General features: G+C 35.8%; 1 protein-coding gene across 1 annotated transcript; it reads right to left on the bottom strand.

Annotated features, from left to right (window-relative positions):
- Positions 1–51: 51 nt before the first annotated feature.
- LOC146134609 (von Willebrand factor A domain-containing protein 3A-like) lies at positions 52–21396 on the bottom strand. The gene is made up of 31 exons (XM_083396594.1): positions 21214–21396; positions 20179–20311; positions 19669–19793; positions 19524–19592; positions 19120–19174; positions 18767–18868; positions 18148–18254; positions 17441–17566; positions 16898–17087; positions 16295–16411; positions 15195–15356; positions 14578–14658; positions 13554–13634; positions 12756–12850; positions 12334–12453; positions 11460–11534; positions 10685–10829; positions 9840–9926; positions 9083–9194; positions 8465–8607; positions 7892–7996; positions 7132–7195; positions 6192–6412; positions 4895–5050; positions 4262–4408; positions 3882–3988; positions 3254–3398; positions 2317–2465; positions 1612–1738; positions 1191–1288; positions 52–643 (listed from the first exon to the last, which is right to left on the bottom strand). The coding sequence occupies exons 1-31, from the start codon at positions 21258–21260 to the stop codon at positions 538–540; spliced, it is 3597 nt and encodes a 1198-aa protein (XP_083252720.1). The 5' UTR covers positions 21261–21396; the 3' UTR covers positions 52–537.
- Between the last annotated feature and the right edge of the window lie 14 nt (positions 21397–21410).

Below are 21410 nucleotides of genomic sequence, written 5' to 3'. Positions count from 1 at the left end.
AACTTTACTTATCACTTAAAGCGCGAAAGTACGACTACTTTTGTTGTTTTATTGTGCGAATTAGTACGAAATACGAACAGTGCTGAAGATATCCGACTAATACACAAATGTAAAGTGCTCGCGATAAAAGTACAGCAATATTTAGAGCACAGACACCACTAATGTAAGAAATTACACGATTAGTAAAAAGGCACAAGATGCGGTAATAAATTGGGATAATTGCTATAAGCATGACTAAAAAAGTTTGTGTTTTGACAAATAAAACAACCAAAAATACGCCTAAATAAAAATATAAAAGCTTCTTATATCGAGGTATACATTACTTAAAGTTATCCCATCATGGTATCATTTATTTGGTAACTCTTTGTTGAATGTTTAGGATTATAAACGGATTAGAGTTTAGTTAATTCTTACAGTTTAATTTCACCGTTAAACTTCACTAACTAATTAAATTATGAACGTAACACCTAGCAAGTAGTGCTACCCATGTTCCCTACCCCCTGAAATGTCTCTTAAAACTTTGTCCAAGTCTGCTGCTCACGGTAGAAAAGGTTTGGTAGAAATAGGTTTTCTGGCTTCGGTGCTGCTGTCAGTCTGTGGACTGGGAGCCCGGTTTTGATCGTTGTGCTCCTTTATAACGCTCCTGAAAAAATGAACAGTTAACAAATTGTAATACAAAATAGGGCTGTGGAGTTCATTAAAACAACCAGAGTCAACCGAAATAAAAAAATATTTCGGCCCAAATTTGCGGAGTCCGTTAAAAATAACCCGAGATCGTCTTAAAATGTGCGATTTTGTCGATTCCTAAATCTGGCTCTGATTTTACAGTCTGTATTTATCGATTTAATTAACTGAAGTAAGGTGAAAATACCAGCAATCCCTTCATATGGGGGCCATATAATTTATACACCCGCAATATGTATTGGGAAATATTTCACCATACTTTATTCCATCGTTACAATTTACTGTTCGTGGCTATATCAGATTCAAAATTTGGTACTGCGCAAGTCGGACTCTGGACTCGGGTAGTTTTACGTGGTCTTACTCGAGTCCCGAGTCTGACTCCAGCAAAACGAACCGACTTCGTTGGTCCTGAGTCCGATTGCGAATCCGCAGCGCTGGTCTTAAACCTAATTTTAAACCTTTAAGGGCCAAACTTAACCATCTTTAAAAGTAAGTTGTGGTCTTACTTGAAATGTCGTGATTGTGTGAGGAATCTCCTGGCTTTGGTGATTTCAATGTTGAGTCGGCGAAGGTCGTCGCCTTCAAATGCTGGAAGGTTCGGATCCTGGATAGTAATAAAACAAGCAGATAAAAACTAGTATTTTAAAGCTGTGCAGGGCTATGCTGCATACCATTATGCAAAATGGCCGTATGCTTAAAGATTGCCAAGGAAAGATACAGAATATGTCTATACTGATTATAACTTCGTATTATTTTCTAAAAAAATACTTTTGCGTTAGTCAACAATTACAGTGTTAAATTTCACAATCAGTCTTGTGCGCAGGAGATTTGTTGACACTTCAGCTAAATTATACCAAGAAAAATGTCTAACAATTGAATTCGTAAAAACAGTATACGCCATAGGTTAGTGACTATCTGTCCACTCACGTCTTCGTCCAAGCATCCATCCTGCATAAGTCTGTGAGCAGCAAAATGAGCATCCGCCTCCCCGTGAGAGCGGTGGTAGCGCCCACTGGTGGACGACGCTAGCTGCTTCAGGAATCCGTTAGCGGTGCTGTAACAACATTAGGGTACAAACAGTTTAACAGCAGTGATTTTTCTTCGTTTTTTGCTCTAATGTTGAAAACTTCAACATCCATGCCACCCAGCACGTCAATAACTGCCCAGTGTTTGATTTATTTGAGTTGGGCTGGTTATTTAATTCACTGATTTAGTTGCTAAGCAGGAACCAAGTCGGATAAATGCCAAGCTTATTGTTTTATCTTAATTTTGGGCTCTATTTTACGAGGCCTTTCAACATTCGGTTGAACTGTTACTCATGAATGAATGACCATCAGCTACAATACACATATCACGGACACCAATAATGTGCCTATTTTCAACCCCAAACATAAAATGCAATATTCTACACAAAAATTGAAAGGCTAACATCTAAAAACCATAGGTTTTACATCAAAAAATCATTTTACAACACAAAATTTGAATATTTTTGATCTACAATTTATTAATACTTTTACAGAAAATAAAAGTAAAACCACATATGAGATGAGGATTTTTACATGCTTTAACTTTGTGTAGTAATATAAAGCAAAATACGCCTCCATCACTATCGTTTGACCTGGTTTAACTTACGCGTCGCTACAGTTGAAGGATATTGTGTGCACTGGGATGTTCTTGGTGTTGAGTTGCTCGGATCTCTCAAGAGTAAGCTTAGCGCTTGTGTCAGGTTTTCCGTCACTCAAAAGGTACACAGCTTGCGCCTCAGAGTCGGAAAACGCACACTAAAAAATATATAAGTTGTAGCGTAATTGAGGTTGTATTTACATACAGCATAGCAAGTAACAGCGTCATGGTTGCTTCTCGATTTGCTCCTCTCTGAGCCTGTGTAGCTCAGTTGGTGGGGCGTCGGCCCCGGTATGATCGGAGGTCGTGAGTTCGAACCTCACCACAGGTTGTTTTTCTAACCTGCCTTGCTTTAAGGGGGGCTGTTTTTTGGTTCTGTAAAATCACCTAAGGTCAAACCAATTGGTATTTAAAAATTAAGGTTTTGTCGGAAAAATATAGCGATCCTCAATACCAAAAGTTTGCTCTAGCGTTAGGCAATTTAGTCAGCTCTAGTTGTTAAGGCAATATCTTCTTTGAATTTACCTTTTTGGTAAATTTGCCTTCATTTCTATCAATTTGTTATCGGGTTGGCAACGATATCCACCTAGTATCGGACGAGTAAAGATACTACCATTTGGTATAATTAGTTCCGATCTGGTGATATCGGGCATCCAGCGTTGTTAACAAGACATTTTGAAATTACTTAAGTCAATGCAATCGTAAAATAACAAGCAAAGCATTCAATCGTGTTAAGATAAATAAACCAAAATTATATAATAAAATGCTTAATAAAAACATTTAATTCCCACCGAAGTCGTCAAAGTCAAGTACAATGAAAGCCATTGATATGTAAGCCGTAATCGTTGGAAAAAAGCAGCTTCAGAAGGGCTAGATTCATATGTTTCGTTGAATGAATCAAGTCAAGTAATTTGAAAATAGACAAAATAAAGTCACTAATTCCCACCTCCAGAGCTTCCAGTGTGGCCGTCCCTCCGTGGGCCTTGAGCGTTGAAACCCACTGAACCGCATCGTGGCACGTGGTCTCGTTCGCTTCAGTGACGCTCTCCTGCCATTGGTTAGTCGCGTTCGAGAACGAGATCAGGTTGAAGCTGAGAGCCAATAGGATTAGGTCACGTGATTATCGATTTCAGCAAGACATTAAAATTAGGCCTAGTTTGTTGTAGGTGCAATAAGCAAGCAACGTAGCCGTAGCTAGTTTTTGGCTTGCTTTAAGTTCTATTAATCAGTTTGTTTCCTGATGTGCTGGAGGTTTTAAGTTCGAATCTCACCGCGGGCGGGTATTTTTACCCTTCTTTTACAAAACAAATCTCGATATATAGTATCGCCAAGCCTACCCCAAGGCTCATGATGTACTATTCAGCTATATCACTCCAATACTTAAACTTGTATACATTATTAGGTTTAGGTAAACCTAACGAACATAACTTGTCACAAATTAGCACAGCAACATAAACACAGAGCATTTTATAGCGTCCCAAAAAACCATGCTTTACTCTTGGAAACATACTATGGTTATCAGTTATCACAATTTGTAAAGCAAAAAATCGGAAATATGAATGCAAGCCCCCTACTTTATCTTATTTTTGCTGAACTGCTCCCAGATTAGTGACGTCATCCCCTTCTGTAATTCGTCCATATATGAGCTCATCGAACCAGAGGTGTCAATCAAAATAATCACCTGGAAAGAATTATGCATAAAAACCGAATTATCCTAATGCCGCTTATTTCCTGAATGAAATATTTGTAACTAGTTTTCCAAAATAGACCTATAACGGTTGATGCCTAATTAGCTTGGATTCGGGTTAATAAACGTAGAACTAAGTATGCCACAAACCCGGATATTGCTAGAAAGAAACACCTTGACCAGTTGTTAGAAGATTAATAAAATAGCCATAAAGGAAAGAAAGCCGTTAAAAAGTTTCCATTTCATCAAAATTTTTATGAAACCCACATTATCTTCGATGATGTTGCCAAACAGAGTCCTACTTCCCGACAAGAGCCACTTCATCCTCTTAAGATATCTGTGTATGGCGGAAGTGACGTGAAGCTCGTACTCCTCCATTTCCGATTCTTGCATGTCGATGTGACGAACTGAACCCTAAAGAATAACAGGGGATCATTGTTAGAATGTGCGGTGATATCGGATCGACGCCGATGTCCGATAACACAGATAATGACTTTGTATCGTAACTCGTTAGATTCCATGTCGGTGTTGCAATGCTTAAAACTAAAGTATAGCTGTATTTAAATGACGTGACTTGACTTTAGTATTCCGAAACACAACTTAGGTTGAAATTCAGTAATCTCACAAAAAATTGTTGTTTATCTCAATTTGTGCACGTAAAACAATTATGTTGCTATATCTTGTTTTTTTGTTATTGTTAATTTATTTGCTCATAATCTGACTTTGACCGAACAAAAAATACTGCAAAAAGCTATTTATTTGGATTAAATAAGAAAAAATAACGCAAATAAGGAACGAATAGAGTCTACGTAACTACTAGAAACAAGATTTTTCAAGTTTCCTCACATAAAATAGGGCAAATGCAAGATCTCGCGCATCTCTGCAAAATGCTGTACTTACATCAATCTCTACGCTTGGAAATATTGAGCAGAACCACTTTGAAGTTGTGTGCGATCCAACCGTTTTAACCTTGGACTTGTCGTGGATGCAGACCGGCCCCGACACATAACGATTCAAGTTCAGCTTTAACTTGTTGATGCCGTACTTCTTCAACCACTGTGAACGTAAAGAAGCTATTAGGAAAGTCGTTTAAAAGCAACAAGTGTTGGAGACTAATTATATTACGACGTCACGTATTGACGTAACCATTGTGACGTCATTCTATTTTTTTAATTCTCTTCTCGACTTGTGGAGAGATGGATGCAGGCACCGACTTACAAACTCTGCTAATTTCACTTTAAAGTTTCCCCGAATTCAAAAGGCAATTTAATTTGCTTTGTATGTGTATCCACAACAGAATCTGGCCCTCCAACAGAAGAACACATAATGCCGACGATAAAAGTTCTAAAATTTATTAATAAAAGCTTGAGAAGCGCACCGCTCCGAACAAAAATCAGTCAGCAAGGTCTAAAACTTTTAATACAAATATGCATTTCGCCTATAAATGGCATCATCAGTTTGTCTGTACAAATAAATAGTAAAAAATTAAAATATTAAAATATATGAAATACATCCAAGATGAACAAAGACAAAGACAATCTGCGTAAAAACCCCAACCACTACTGTAAAAACAAAAGCAAAAGGAGCATGCGATACGTGTAGCGGCCGCAGAAAGCCACTGATAGAAACACGGCCCAGAGGGAAGCGGTAATTTAATTTGTTAACTTTTGAAGTGCTTCTTAAACTATGTCGCGACTCAACGTGGGTCGCCGTTTGATTTGGTTGGGTCGCCGGCTGGAGTAGTTTTATATGGTTAGATATTGAGATTGGCTCTGAGAAAGATGTTTCCGATATTTAAGAAAATAGCGAAAGCAATGCTAAGATACCGCTCATATTAATTCAATTTATGTTTACTAATGCTATTGTCTTATTGTGTTGAGTTCCTTACAACACAGTAAATAGAATTGGGCAGCTGAAACTTCATTGGTGTACTTACTCTTAGTAAATAGGGTTAGTAAAATATCGACGCGATAAAAGGTTAAGAAACACTGACCATTACAACACTGTTGTTATTATTTCCAACCTGTTGCTTGTAATCCTTTCCTCAACTTGTGGGAATATTGGTTCAGAAACCGACTTACTAACTATCAAAATTGCACTTTAAATTCAGTTTTTAGACTTCAAGTTATTTCCCCCAATTACAAAGGCAATAAATTAACTTAAAATAAACCATTACAACACTGTTCATAATTTTAACCTGTTTGCTTGTAATTCTTTCCTCAACTTGCGGAAATATTGGTTCAGGCACCGACTTACGAACGCTTCGTTGCTTGGGGTAGTTCTTGTAAACCACACCCACGCTATTCTTGTCCTCAACGTAGAAGGGTTGGCGCTGGGCCCGGGGGCCTTTTTTCTTGCCCCCCTTGGCCGCGGAACCCTTGCGGGGCGGTGGGGTCTCTTCGGGGCTTCCGTAGGGGGCTAGAGGGGTGAAAATAGGGGGTTATGGGTGAAAGAGGTAATTTGGAGTACAAAAGCGAGAGTTGCGTGTTGCGGATACCTAGATTACATTATAATATTTAGGCACACTATGCACGGATCTGTAATGAAGCTTGAAAATGGATTGCAAAGCTAAAAGGTCGAGTAGATCGACATCATCTTCTTAATGAAGACGTTTCGATTAACTGAAGATGATTGAAGTTCGTATCGAAACGTCTTAATCAAGATGATGTCGATTTATACAAACTTTATATTTTTTAATTAATATGAAAATTATAATAAAAACTTTGGAGTATTAAGGATGTAGGTTTTAGTTATAAGTATAGTAGAAGTTATCAAGCCCACACAGAAGTAGGTAACATTGAAAATAGGGGGTAAAAGACAGAATCGTTGATTTGAACGGTAAATACTTTATTTGCGTATTAACAGTGAGCTGGTTTACTCTATAATTTGAAAGAAAAACGCAAATTAATCAACCTAAATTGCCTAAAAGATATATGAACACTACATCCCAAAAACTTCATATATTTTGCAAATAAACAGTGAACAATTTAAAACTAGCAAAATATACGAAATTTTTCCAACAACTTTATATTACCTATTAAATACTTGTAAGCAAAAAAAATCAAAACAAGTACGGATTTCTCTCATGTACAGAAAACAATCTCAGTTATTACTTTGCACAGTAAATAGTTTATTACCGGTTGGTAGAGGCGCTTTTCTGCTTGATACCTTCCAAGCAAGCGCCTTTGGAGAATCATTTTCCTAAAACACAAAAATAAAACGTCAAATAAACGTGAATAAAAGTATATGTTTTCAAATTTGTTTAAAACATAGCAATTTGTCCACGCGAACAAATATACCTTTTTAGGGGCTAGCGTTTAAAAATGTTTAAGAACCACTGTATTGCACGATGCACGACAGCAGTCAGAGCAAACATGAAACTAAAAGTTGTAGTTACACACAAAAAAGTATTAGTTTTATTAAATATAGTATTACATAAATATACTATCTATCAACTGTTGCTACTAGGAATAGCAATATTAATCAGAAACAGCTCTTCAGATATTGTAAGTGTTAACCAGCTTTTTGGCATGCCAAAACGTTGGTTCCAAATTACAATTACCAGAGGAGCTTATTTTCCTATTGAAGTTTTTTTACATACAAAAACTGGGACTTAAAGTTGACTTAAACCAGCCATTAACTCTATATTACGTCATAATACTGCAAATTACGCAACTCGCGAAGTTTTAAATTTGATGCAAGCCTTCAACATCTTGCATTTTGCTTGCAATTTGATAGAAAATTGTAATATATTTGGCGGACCGGCAGGAAAGTTGACGCGGACCGGCGGTTGAGAACCACTGCTTTACGTAACAAAAAGCAAAAGACCGCCTTATAACACGATAGCAATCACACACTATTATTACGTTGCGCCTTCTACGAGGAAATACGTCTTACCATTCTCGCCTTGCTCAGCGCAGTCTGCCTCGGTTCGATAAACTCAACTGCTTTGAGTTTTTCTTGTCGTTTTCGTCTCGCGTTGGTTGGAGTATCACACAACATCTGTGGAATACAAAAATACAAAACAAATTATGGTACTTTGGTTTAAAAACATTTTGGTCCGCTTTTTGTGGCTACTTGTTTTTAAAATTCAGTGTGCTGACACAGTGACTTGAGTCTCGGTCAAGTCATTTGTCCAAAATACTTACTTATGTCAAATCAAGTCATTTTGCTTAAAAGACTTAAGTAAAGGCAAGTCATATAGAAACAGTAACAGTAAGTCAAATGTTAAAAAGTTATCATGATATTGACTTAAATCATTACAACATCATAAAAATGTTGCTGCCAAGCAAACTTTAACCAAAACAGCTTTTTCGGACGACCTAAAACTTAAACGCTATACAAATGACACCGATCGCCATTTTTACTAAATATATTTCGTTGCTGTCACCCCACCCTTGAAAGAATAATGGCCATATTTCACACTTATACAAAATGTATATGAAATATTCGGTATAGTTTCCAACTCACGAGTTGCTTTAGCGCTTTCTGTTCCTTTCTTAAGTCGTCCCTTTCCTTCACCGAATCAACCAACATTGCGCATCGCTTGGAAAAGTAAACAGCTTGGTCCATCTCAGTTGTAAGCGCTAGGATGTCGTCGCTTTCAACTATGCCTGGAGAATGTAGTGTTGTGAGAATAAGTGATAACAATATACCAATATACTTTCTAACGCGGAGGAGAATGTAAATGATCAGTATGGCTTTTCAGTTGAGGTCCTAACCGCGGAAAACCTCGCCGACCGGTACGAGTCACAGGTTTTAAGTTACAGGCGAAAACTGAAGGTCTACCAACTGAGCTATAGAAGTATGGAACAACCAAAGCATATTTGTCTCCTGCATCATATTCTTAAAACCACCACGACCTCTGTTATACCGGCCAATCAGGACCGTCGCTCTACCAACTGAGCTTCACAGGCTCAGAGAGAATCAAGTCGAGAAACAACCATAGCACCGTTGTCTGCTGCATACTGTTCTTAAAAAACTACCTGTGGTGAGGTTTGAACCCACGACCTATAATCGTGCTACGACCACTCATTTAACCGAATTCAACAGTTTTCTGATTATTATTTCTCACATATTTTCACCCACCTGTTTCCCTGAACCAGTGGAATCTTCCCCGAGCGCAGTGAGCCACATTTCTTATACAATCCACCGTTTGTTGGACGGTTGCGTATCTGCTCGGCAATTCTTCTTCGCTGACCTAAGCGGAAAAATATCTTATTTGCGCTGGTAAAAAAATTAACTTATCTAAACAAAAATTCTAAGGGAGTAAACGTCTAAACCCCCAAAACTGCATCTACATACCACTCAACATCACGATATTTAAAATTCTACGATTTATAGTTGTTTTTAAATAGCATTAGCGTCAGCTTGGTGAAAAAGAGTTTTGTTCAATTTTTTGGCAAACCAGATTACGACTGACCGATACCTAAGATTTTATTCCCATATTAATAATATAATCGATATGTTGGACAAAAGTATCGCGATACGACCGATACCGAATTACGTCATAACTATGGTCAAGCAGGAATAAAGTTGAAATTTAACGAAGGTTATTTTGCCAGGACATTAAGCTAAGTGATAGGAAGTTTTATTACCTCCAGTAGTTCAGCTACTGTCTTTTAACAACGTTTCAAGGTAGAAATCACTGCGCACAAATTAAGGCTGAAAATCCTATATAAATAAGGTATCGGATCGGCACCGATACAGCCAAATGTCGGACGAGTACTATCACTTGGCATCGGGTATCTGTTCCGTTCAGATATTATCAGACAACCCTACACGGTAACATGAATTTTACAATTTTTACCAACTGTGACTGGGTTGTATTGCGTGGCCAGCTTACTGTGTAATCGTCGATGCTGAACAGAACTGTGTGCTGCTTTAATTCCGATCCGGTAGAAGTTTCACTCACGTAAGAACAAATCACGTCCTACAAGGCAGAGAGCAATTTAATAAGAAAACATTGCATAATTTATTGTTTTTAAGCCATTGTTTGGGGGGGGGGGGGGGGCTATGAATCCGCCCCTGGCCTTAACATTGTATATACGACACTTAGAATTAGTAGCGGTAGGAGTTTTTTTAAGTGTTGGCAATGATGTATAACTTACACTGATGTTAAAAGCGCGCCACTAGGAGCACTGTTTAATTAAATAAAACACTAAGGTTAACAGTTCACTTAAAACAAGTCACTTAAAACAGAAGCTTAATGTCAACACGTGCACCTTAACGAAAGTAGTGTTTTATGTAAAAAATGTATATAAAACAACCGAAACAAAAAGAGAAAGTTCGTTCAAACAAAAAGAAAAAAAGCCAACTAATAACCAGAGTTCGTAAAAAATGGTATTGGTTTCATTTTAAAACAGGCACCTAAATAACAAAAAAAAACAGTTCCGGGATTTTTGAAACAAAATTATAAAAAATAATCATTATTGCTTTACTCAAAATACACCTAAAATAACAAACTACGCTATTGCAGAACTTGCGATTTTCTGGTATTTTTTGTTGACTCTTGCAACCACTTATACTCTTGGTCCTATTTGTTCCATATTAAAACAGGCGAAAACTCACCTGCACAAAAATAATAGTTGTAGAGATTTTGGAAACAAAGTCATCAAAAAAGTCATTCAAAATGGACTAAAGATAACGAACTATCGCTGAACTTTTTGGTATTTTTTTTCAATCACTTACTTCCTCTTGATCTGGGACGCCGCTCGTGAAAAGGTAAATCCCTTTGACACCCCCATACACCTTCATGTCATCTTCATTCTCAACAGCTGCCCTGAAAGCTGAGAGAAGGTTGCGACTTCCTGAAGCTTCAAGGTGCTGGACCCAACTGCGGATGCAATAACATATCCTTTACAACGTGGAATAGTTGCTGAATAATTGACTTTAAAATTAAAAAAACACACTTTATTGGTCCTAACCGTATTTTGCTTCGATAATTAAGCATCACAATGTCACGATTACTTCACAAAACAATTAGTCTTAAAAACACCCATCGTTCTCGAAAAGTCGCACGTAAATAAGCAGCTAAAATACAGTCTAACCCAGAGGTTCTCAACCTTTTCCTTTCGTGGCCCATTTACGTTGCAAAAAAATTCTTGTGGCCCAATACATTTTTTATGAAAGAAAAAACTTTAAAATAGGTTTAGAACAAAACACAGCAGAACACATGTTCAAAACAGATTATTTATTCAACCGTGCATTAGTGAGATACTTGCGACTCAATAGTAAATTTACATTCCTTCTAAATTCCTCCCCAAGCACTTATTCCTGTAAAATTAAATATGGTGACACAAATAAAACTAAATCTAACTTTTAAATTGGTCTGTGGCCCACCTCAAATTTTTTTATGGCCCACCAGTGAGCCATGCCCCACTGGTCTAACCGAGAGAAGCGCGAAACGACGCGTATATTTCGTTCAAATTAGAAAAACAACCTTTAATTTAATGGTGAAACTTACTTCCAAGCGGCTTGTAAGCTTTCAGGTGTAGGTTTCACCATACTTGGCTTCCACATCTTAGGATGGCTTCCAAATCTGCGTGCAATGTACAACATTGAATAACAGCACTAGCAAAATGTGACATTTAAGTATGTTTTCCTATAACCAAAGGTATTTAAATTTATATAGGCTTACTTATGTATAACTCAGTGTTGTAAACAAGTCATTTTGAAATTAAATAAGTCTAAGTCAAGTTATTGGTAAAATAACTGAAGTACAGATCAAGTCATATTGATAAAAAAATAACAAGCCGAGTCATTATTGGAGAAGGTCAACTTCAAGTAAAATGATTGTTTTAACTGAAATATACCAAGCACCATCATATGGCACGCAAAATTGTTCTATGTACAAAAATTAAGCAACAGCAAAATAATCTAGCAAAGCTAGCAATTCAGGTCAGACACAATAAACAGATCGTAAAAGATATATATATATATATTGCCAACTAAGGCATCGTCAGTATATCTTATTCAAATAGAATTCTATTTTTTTTAAGATCTGTTTATTGTGTCTGACCTGAATTGCTAGCTTTGCTAGAGTATTTTGCTGTTACTGATCAGGAATTAAGGTCGACATTTATCTTGCAAGGGTCAAGGTGATTTCTATTATTCACATATTCAGTGCAACATACAAAGACACTTTCGAAACTCAAACCTTAAGCTGGGCATGAAAAATAGTTATAGACTTTTAAAACATGAACGTTTTTCAAAGACTTTTTGTAACGCAAATACATACAAAGACTTGGTGGCAACCCTGTAGATTTTTCGAGCCTTGCTCATTTTGGTTAACCTACTATACAAAACATAAGAAACGTACCAGAATGTGTAAAACTCACGCTATAATGTTGAAAGCTTGCTTATTTGCGAGTTGCTGTTCCATCAAGACCCGAAGTGAATGTTGGATGTGGATCATGTAAGCTTTGTTAGAAAGTGAAGTGTCGATCAGAAATATGACGCTGTAAAACAACATGTAGGAATTGTTTACATTAAGTCTTTAATTAAAAATGCCTAAAAACAGATATAAAAAAACTTCATACAAAATCTAAATATATATTGTTTAAAGCTGTGCGTTAAAAAAAAATGAACAACGCTGTTTAGGATTGACTCAATCGAAAATAAACAAAAATCACGGTTAAAACATCATTAAACTACAAAAAACATTTTGCTGACGCCAAAAATATATAATCGACGCCTATATTTGTATTAATTTCATCTTTAAAACTAAAACATTGGGTTAAATTTTTACAAGATGTCTCACCACTTCTCACAGATGGTTCCCCACAATGTTCTACTTCCAGAAGCCAACCATTCAACTCTCCGCTCGAAAGCCTTAACAGCCGCGCCAAGTTGTTTCTAGAAATATGGTAAAAATACTTTTTAATCTGGCTTGCAAAATTTTTATATTGAATTGTATCTCAACCTGTGGATTGCGACTTAAACTTGGGTCACCGTGTGATTAGTTTAAGTCGACTGGGGTACTTTTACATGGTTAGATTTATTGAGATTGGTTCTGAGCCTGAGCAAGATCTATCTAAATTTTTTTATTTTAAAGAAAATAAAGTTAAGGATTATACAATGATATGGCTCGTAATAATTAAAACTGGGTTTATTCCTACTGTTATCTTATTTGTGGTTTACAGTTACTCCTATCTTATTTGTGGTTTACAATTCACTTTAAACTTAAAAAGTTTAGTGGAGAGAATTAGGTCGGTAAAGCTTCAGTGTTATACTTACGCCTAACATTTGAGTCGGCACGAAAAAAGATTTTTGAACTTATACCTAAGAAAAATTGTTGCGGGCGACCAAGCTTTTCCGAACGAGCCATTATTATTCACGTATAACAGCCTCGTAAAATTTTCGACCAAAACGAAAAATACTTTTTACCTGGTATTGTTTTATTAACTTTAGGCTTACGAAGAATTTTTTTGGGATAAGGTAGTAAAACAGAGAACAGGTGTTTCCAGATTTTATGACGTCACGTTATTACACAGCTTTCTGACGGCATTTCTGGAAATTTTCTACTAACTGAAATGCGGCTGTAAATAGGTAGTTTTACCTGGTATTCAAACAGCATGGCGACATCGACGTGGACGTTCTTAATACTCCCATCGTGCCATTCAACCTGCTGCATTGCTCGCTGCAATCAATAAATATGATGCTTAGGATGGGGTAAGAAATCTGTGACCGCTTTAATTGGGTGCTAGTCACGATAGAAGTCGAATCTCCACGCAAACAAAACACGTTTTTAGGGATCCGATGATTTTTTTTACATTTGTGAAAGCCACAACTGGGTTCCGGCAAAACAACTTCCGTAAGACTTAATGTTAGGATGTGGAATAGCTCTTGTTGCTTCAGAACCTCTGATAGTATCGGTAAGAGGCCGATATTACCGATACCAGGTCGTTGTATATCGGGTACTAGTAAGATACTACAGTAGGTTGACGTAAATAATCCTATATCGGCACCAATCCAATGCTAAATTAGTTCGTAATTTGATCATGTTTAACTATTCAACGACATAACTGCCGTTTACTGTTAGAAAATGAGTAATTCACCAAGTTATCAATATTAAAGCCCATATTATAATAGTACAGTATAGTTATATAGCAAAGCGAGGTTTTCAACCAGGGTTCCGCGGAACCTTTGGGTTCCGCTAGTACTGTCCAAGGGTGCCGCAATTTTTAAATTCTTTAGCTAATTGAGGTGTGTTTATTACACTGGGGTTCCTCGAGCCAGTGGAATGTTTCTATAGGGTTCCACTCCAGCAAAAAGGTTGAAAAGCACTGGTATATAGTATTTTAAACGTTACAAAAAAATATTTATTTAAAACGTTCACAAAATGCTACCTACTTCTGTTTAGGCTTTGATATTCTTACTACGTCTTACTACAACCTCCAACCAATATGCTACAAACAAAGTAATTTTGTTACTGCGAAAACAAATAATGGCACAATTATATGGTTTGCAAGGAACTTACAAGTATAAGTTTAAACTGCTTTGTATCAACTTGACCTTCTTAATAAAATAGTTGGACTCGTAATCGGTTACGAATATTAGTTTGACAGAAAAAATCGTCTTACCCCGTGTATTTTCGACCCGACAGACTTCCGCAAGATTGGAACGAAATCTTGAACTGGGTCGAATGCGTTGGGAGAAAGGATCTGCGTCGAACGAAAAATTTAAATGATGCAAAATATCGTTAATGACGTCATAATTGAAGCCTGTCCGAGTGCCCGTTAATGTACGAAAACAGGATCAAAACATATAATTGTCATGCTTACACGCGTTGTAAGCACCAACGTTTTTATCTGGCCAGAATTACTAGATGGAAATAATTTAGGAAAACCATTAAGTTTTTTTCAGGTTGCATTAACTAGTAAAAAAAATCATTGTTGCTTTTTAAAGCGCTATTTCTTAAAAACAGAGCAGAAATCCACTTTTAACGAGATATTTTGTGATTGTGATAAAAACAATTTAGCCTCCTTCATTTTATTTCAGACTAGTATTATAACATTGCTAATTCTCAAATAAATTGAAGTACAATAACGCATTTTTCAAAGCAAATAAACAAGGAAAGTGTGACACTTTTGCCTTTTAAGGTGCGTTTTTTTAAATAAGTTCAAATAATATCGTAATTGCTAAAAAATCAATATATTGCCTAAATTATTATTTTCACATGCATTTAAACACTACTTACTTGGAATAGATTCAGGTTTCTTGGCTTCAGCCCGTTTTCAGCCAACCAGTCCACCGAGGTTGAAGGGTGAAAATTGGGGGTCTCAATGCTTAGGGGGCGGTGGTGGTTTGGGGGTCGGGGTAAAAACCGGGCCGTCGATAAGCGGTTCACTTCCATTGAAATCTGGTCGAAAAAAAATACACAATGATTTTTGTGTGTACACCGAAAGCCATCGCAGATTCACCGAGTCTGTTGATCAATGATGCAAGCAGAGCAGACTAGAAAAACAACTGGCCTGCAGTGAGGTTCGAACTCACGACCTCCGGTCAAGCCGGGACCGTCGCTCTACCAACTGAGCTATGCAGGCTCAGAAGGGAACGAGTCGAGAAACAACCATACGCATATGCTTGCTCAATCTATTAGTACAAGCAACCTCATAGAAGGGGATCCACAGTATCATATCATTTATTCAATGAAACATGAACACAAATGTGTGTTAATAACTGAGATCTAGCCCTTCGAAGCTGCTTTTTGACCAACGACTACGGCTTACGTATAATTAGTACACCGAAAGCCATCGCAGACTCACCGAATCTGTTGATCTATTATGCAAGCAGGGCAGACTAGAAAAACAACTAGCCTGTTGTGAGGTTCGAACTCACGACCTCCGGTCAAGCCTGATTTTTGTGTGTTAAGGTAAAACATATAGGAATACCTATATAGGAGGTAAAACGTTAGAAATGGCAGGTGGTAATATTTTGATTTTATCATGCTAGTGAGGCAATTCCAAGCTTATTATCATTATTATTAAAAAAATAGCAAATTGATGCTATTTCGAGCAAAATTTTGCAACAAACAACAAAAACGGATCAAATAGCAAACACCAGAAGCCATCGCAGACTAACTGAATGCAATTAAGACAAGCTAGGAAAAACAACGGAACCTCACTGCAGGCCAGTTGTTTTCCTTGCTTGCATTATTGGTCGACAGATTCGGTGAGTCTGCGATGACTTTCGGTTAACTAATGATACGTAACCCTTCAGAAGGGCTAGATGACAGTTGTTGAACACGAATGTCAGTGTAATCTTTCATTAAACATCAAACATTGCGGAAATACAAACCTCGTTTTCAATGCTGACCAGAGCGTCTCCCAGCATTCCAGTTCGCATTTGCTTGATCTTGGAGATAACGTCGACAGCCCGTTGCGCCTCACGAAGCAATAGTTGGATGTCAAAGCTCTGCGAAGTTGTGAATTGTTAAGACAAAAGGTTAAACTATAAGCCTCACTGTTTAATGCAGTGGTCGGCAAACTGTGGGCCGCGGCCAAAATGTGAGTCTTTGAGCCAATTTTATTATGCCGCAAGCTATTTTTTAACTGTTTATCATTATCATGTAGTTGTGAGCCGCGTCATAGTGCAGCATTTATTATACTGTATTTTAAAAGTTGGTGTGGCTAAGAGTTTTTATCTTGACTCATTGTTGCATTACAGGGAATTTGTTTAAATTGGGTTATTTATCTTAATATTTAAAGTTAATGACTTGACGAAATTGACTTGCTCTACTAAACTGACTTAAGTCATATTGAAATGATTTGAGTACAACACTGATTTGCTAGTTTAAATACTCTGTGTTTTTGTGAGATCTCACTCAAGTTGGACCACGTAGCCGGTACCCTTACGTTAAAAAATAATCGCCTTCATGATTAGTTACAAGCGACCGAATACCTTGTAGACCTCTCTATCGTCGGACGAATTGTAGCAGTGATATCTCCCGTTCGAGCATTCTGCTAGTTTGCTGAGTGTTTCGTGTGTAAGGTGGTTGCTAGTGTCGTACGCCACCGCGTGGATCGGGAGATTCTTGCCCAACAGTAACTGCTGAACGTGGTCGAACAGGATTGTGGATGTCTGGTCCGGGCTGAAACGCAAATTGTGTGGAGATTTTTATTGAAAATAATTAACAAAACTGATGATGTTATGATAAAATCGGTTTGCCTCAATTTTAAAACTGAATGTAAATATCGTTGTTTTTTATTAAAACATGTTGATAAAATATGTGGATTTGTGGGAAAGTTAGTTCATAAAGCTACAACAAAATATATGACATTTTTTTAAAACTTCGACTTTTAAAAAGCTAGTTTATCCGATAGTATTGGAGAGCTTCGATTCAAAATTATTTCACATATCTAAATTAGTTATTATATAACAGTCGCAAATTAAAAGTTGATTTTTTATTATATTAGAAGTTAATTTTAATTTTTAGCGTCTTACCAGTTTCCCAGAATGATAAGGATTGAGTTGAGTCTTTCCACTTTGAGTATTTTCTTGAAGGCTTTCAACAAATTGCAGCCTCCAGAAGGATGGAGACCTCTTACAAAATCACGCACCTCCTCTAAACTAAAATGTAAAAATTACAACGAGATCTTCTTTAAACAGTGGTTATGAAACTTTTTCCTGCGACTCTTTTAAGAAAAAATGCTGGTTTTGGGATAAGAATTTTACTAATTTGTATTTATTTATATTTTTGTAACAGAAAATTAAAATTAATCCCAGTAGATATTTCGTAGCAATGATTTCGATGTGTCAGGGGATTATCATCTGTGGTGTTTTACTACCACAGTTGAGTTTAGTTAAGAAACGTTAACCTCTTCTTTAAATCAATTATTATTAAATTGGTAGTTTATTTTTCGATGAGTAATCATAGAAATTAAAAAAACAATACATAATAAAAAACCTTAAGTTGACCTGAACAAAATAATGAAACAGCAGTTGGGCTTCGTTTAAAAAATAATAGTTTGCAGTAGAAAAAAGCATTCTAAATTTTAACAACCAATTAAAATTAAAACAAATTGTTTATACAAAGTTTTATAAGTAATGGGGCTTCTAAACATTTGAAAAATAAATTTCCGTTCTAAAGACAATTAAAATTCAGTTTTCAAGTTAAACTTTAGTTTTAGTATTGCAGTTAGCATAGTTACATTCGTATATTGATGTCTCTTGCATGTTCCCATAAGTTTTCCAACTCTGATCCAAAGCTAAGAAAATAGAGAGACTTTTTGTGCTGTAGTTGTTCGTCAATGAGATACTGTATCAACACAAAACATATGCTTTTGTATCTGTGTTTGAATTATAAGGCTAATATAAGACACCAAATAATTTAATGCCACAAAAATTGAAACAACTCTGTGACACATATTTAACAAAATTAAACAATATTGTACGTCAGATATACTATATTTTCATCACCCAAAGAGAGGAAAAAAAGCACAATGTAAATGGATTTTTCCTTTGAATAATTTATTACCTCTATTGGTATAACTATACGCATATTTAGCACAACAGCAAACGAGACATACAAGATACACACTAAAATTTAATATATTTGTCCGATTTACACCCCGAATATTTGCTGTCTCCGTTTAATCTTTTGAGGGAGGACATTGATAAGAAAATTATTAGTCCTGTAGCAGGAAAAGTCACATAAAAATATAGTTCTGTTAAAAACATAAGCAAAAAACGCAAATCGCAGAAGAGGGCACTTTATGCTTTATATTAAACATAAACTTCTTACCAACTGCTATTCTGAGAATAACTTACCAAAAGAGACTGCTGAAAATCTTGAAGTCTTCCGAAGCCAGTATTTGCATCGGATGAATCAATAAGGACACCAACTCTGTCTCCTTTGACCAAACCAAACAGCTTCAAATAAATATTATAACATTAAATGAGATCAATATCATTTAACATTCTTGCCACAAAAAGTGTTACAATTTCCCTAACATATATTTTTGGGATATGTTAATGATGTTCATCACAAGTTTTGTTTCTAGGAAGTTTATGAAATTTCAACATTATACTACTTTAATGTTTTGTATTTCGAAATTAGCAAAATTAGGTTTTATAATATTTAAAAAAGAGCTCGCTGAATTGCAGAAAAATATAAAAATTACCTTTTTGCTTCCTTCCAAAAGCCATTTTACTCTTTTGTGATACATTTCTATGGCTCTAAAAACACAATTGGTAATATGAAGTGGCCAGTTACCTACTATACAGGCCCATGTTATGCCTTTTGTAGTGTTTAATTGAGTTTACAATATTAGTAAAAGGTAGAGTTTATTATCTGACATGGTTAGGTAAGGAACTATTTTGTAAATTTAGAACACAATACACAAGTTACTTTTGCTAATTAACTTAAAATATGAAAGTCACTTAAATTTATAATAATGATGGTCAGAGTAATTTCCTAATTCAATTTGTGTAAAGATTTATATTTTTATTTAAATTGCAAATGAAGCAAAAGTAGAAACTTCACAAAAGTAAAGATTTAAAAGTATGTATGAAGAATGCAACTTACACATTAAGCTTGTATTCAATTTCAGTGATAACAGTTGCATCAAACGTCATGTGCTTTCCTTGGCCTTTTCTGTTTACACATAATTATAGTTCAATTCACTGATCATTTTTAACAATGTTCATATTTTTTGAGTGTTTTGACTTACCTGACTTGGGTTCCTTTTGCCAACAAATCTTTGAGGGTCAACTTTTGATATTCAATGCTGTGATTGCTCAACCATTCTTCTGATGTCTGACTTTTGTTCGGGACAGCGCTAAAAGCTTTGGCTTTCTGTTAATCAAATCAGTTTTTGTAAATATGCAATACACGTTTTTCATCAAAGTGATTTGTTTAAGTGAAACAATTTAAAAAATTTTTTAAAATTTTGGCAGTTTTAGGTAGTTTATAGTGTCTAAGTATTATACAGAAACCACATTGGCTTCTGCAAAATTGATGTATTTCAATTACATATAGTATCATTTTGCAATCTTGAGAAAGTTATTATAGTACATTCAATTTAGTTTTTAAAGTAAAAAAAAACTAAGCAAGCTAGTTAACCCTAGGGAATCAAGTTAGTTTAAAAAACAATCAAAAAAACAACACCTTATTATTACGTTACAGCTAGGTAAGTTGATTTAAAACTGCATTGCACATATAAGGCATAAGCTTAACCTACTTGCAAATCATGCGTTTGATTGACATGTGTCACTATAAGATCTGATTGAGGTGTGATTGACAGCTTGTCAAGCTCATCCATCTTCCAAGCTGGACGCTTGCCAAAATGTTTCGGATCATCGCATTGACTTGAACTAAATAGTTTTCATAAAAAAATTGTTTGTATTGAATAAAAAAAAAATGAATATACGCTGATATGTTTACAAGTATTAGTCAGTGCTTCCTGTAGTTTTATATAAAAGCTAAAGTGGAAAATGTCGCTGTGGTCGCACATCTTTGTCAGAGTTGGTACCGCCGTACCAGTATTACAAAACATTTCAGAAAAAATAAAAGTGACGCTAGTGCATCTTCAGTAAACAGAAAATGACAAATACATTTATATGGTAACTCAGCTGATATCCCGTACTGATTTAGGACACTAGTCGTCCGTTAATAAACAACCCTGGCACAAATCATTTATTAAATTCCCACATATGTTTTTAACTCAGTACTTGAATGTGTGTTGATCGCAAACATGAAAACTAGCATATTTTAAGGGAATACTGGAATGTATAGTCATTGTAAAGAATAAAAATTTTTTAGCTGTGAAAATTCAATGCGCAAAACTTCAGTCATGCCTAAGGTTTTTCGTAGTAAATCATTTATAGTCACCATAATTTAAACAATATAATTACAGCTGCCAAATTTTCGCAGTAACTTTATTACAGCCACCATTTTATTGCAAGGAAGGCATAACTTTGTTATAATCAATATAATAATAATACTTGACCAGCCCGAACTCAAACGCTAACTCTCACCCTGACCCAAATATGGTTAGCAAAATAACCCCTGACGAAAAAGGGTGAGAATTGTAGACCAGTGCCAATTTTTTACTTTGCTGTTAGATTTGGAAAGTTAAAACACAAATGAGATATAAATAACTTTTTCTTGTTATTGATAAATCTAGTGTTTTTCAAAAAGTTTCTAAAATTAAAAAATACAACAATCTTATATTATATAGTTAGAGATTAAAGTGATACAGTAATGTTCTTCGTACTTATCTGGCCCGTTCAGAAATTGAGCGTTGTCCAAAATTGCTTCCATGATAAAAGCGGTGATATTACAACATCTACGATAAACAGTTCAGTGATATTAAGATTGGATACTTTAAACTATCGCAAAATCCACTTGTTAACTTTATTAAAGCTTTAATAACATTTCTCAAGTGTTTTGGACTACTTTTATCAAAAACCA

Source organism: Ascidiella aspersa, chromosome 9 (assembly GCF_963924565.1).
Source record: "Ascidiella aspersa chromosome 9, kaAscAspe10.2, whole genome shotgun sequence".
NCBI lineage: Eukaryota > Metazoa > Chordata > Ascidiacea > Phlebobranchia > Ascidiidae > Ascidiella > Ascidiella aspersa.
The sequence above is the reverse complement of the archived record's forward strand: the minus strand, read 5'-3'. Positions and strand labels throughout refer to the sequence as shown.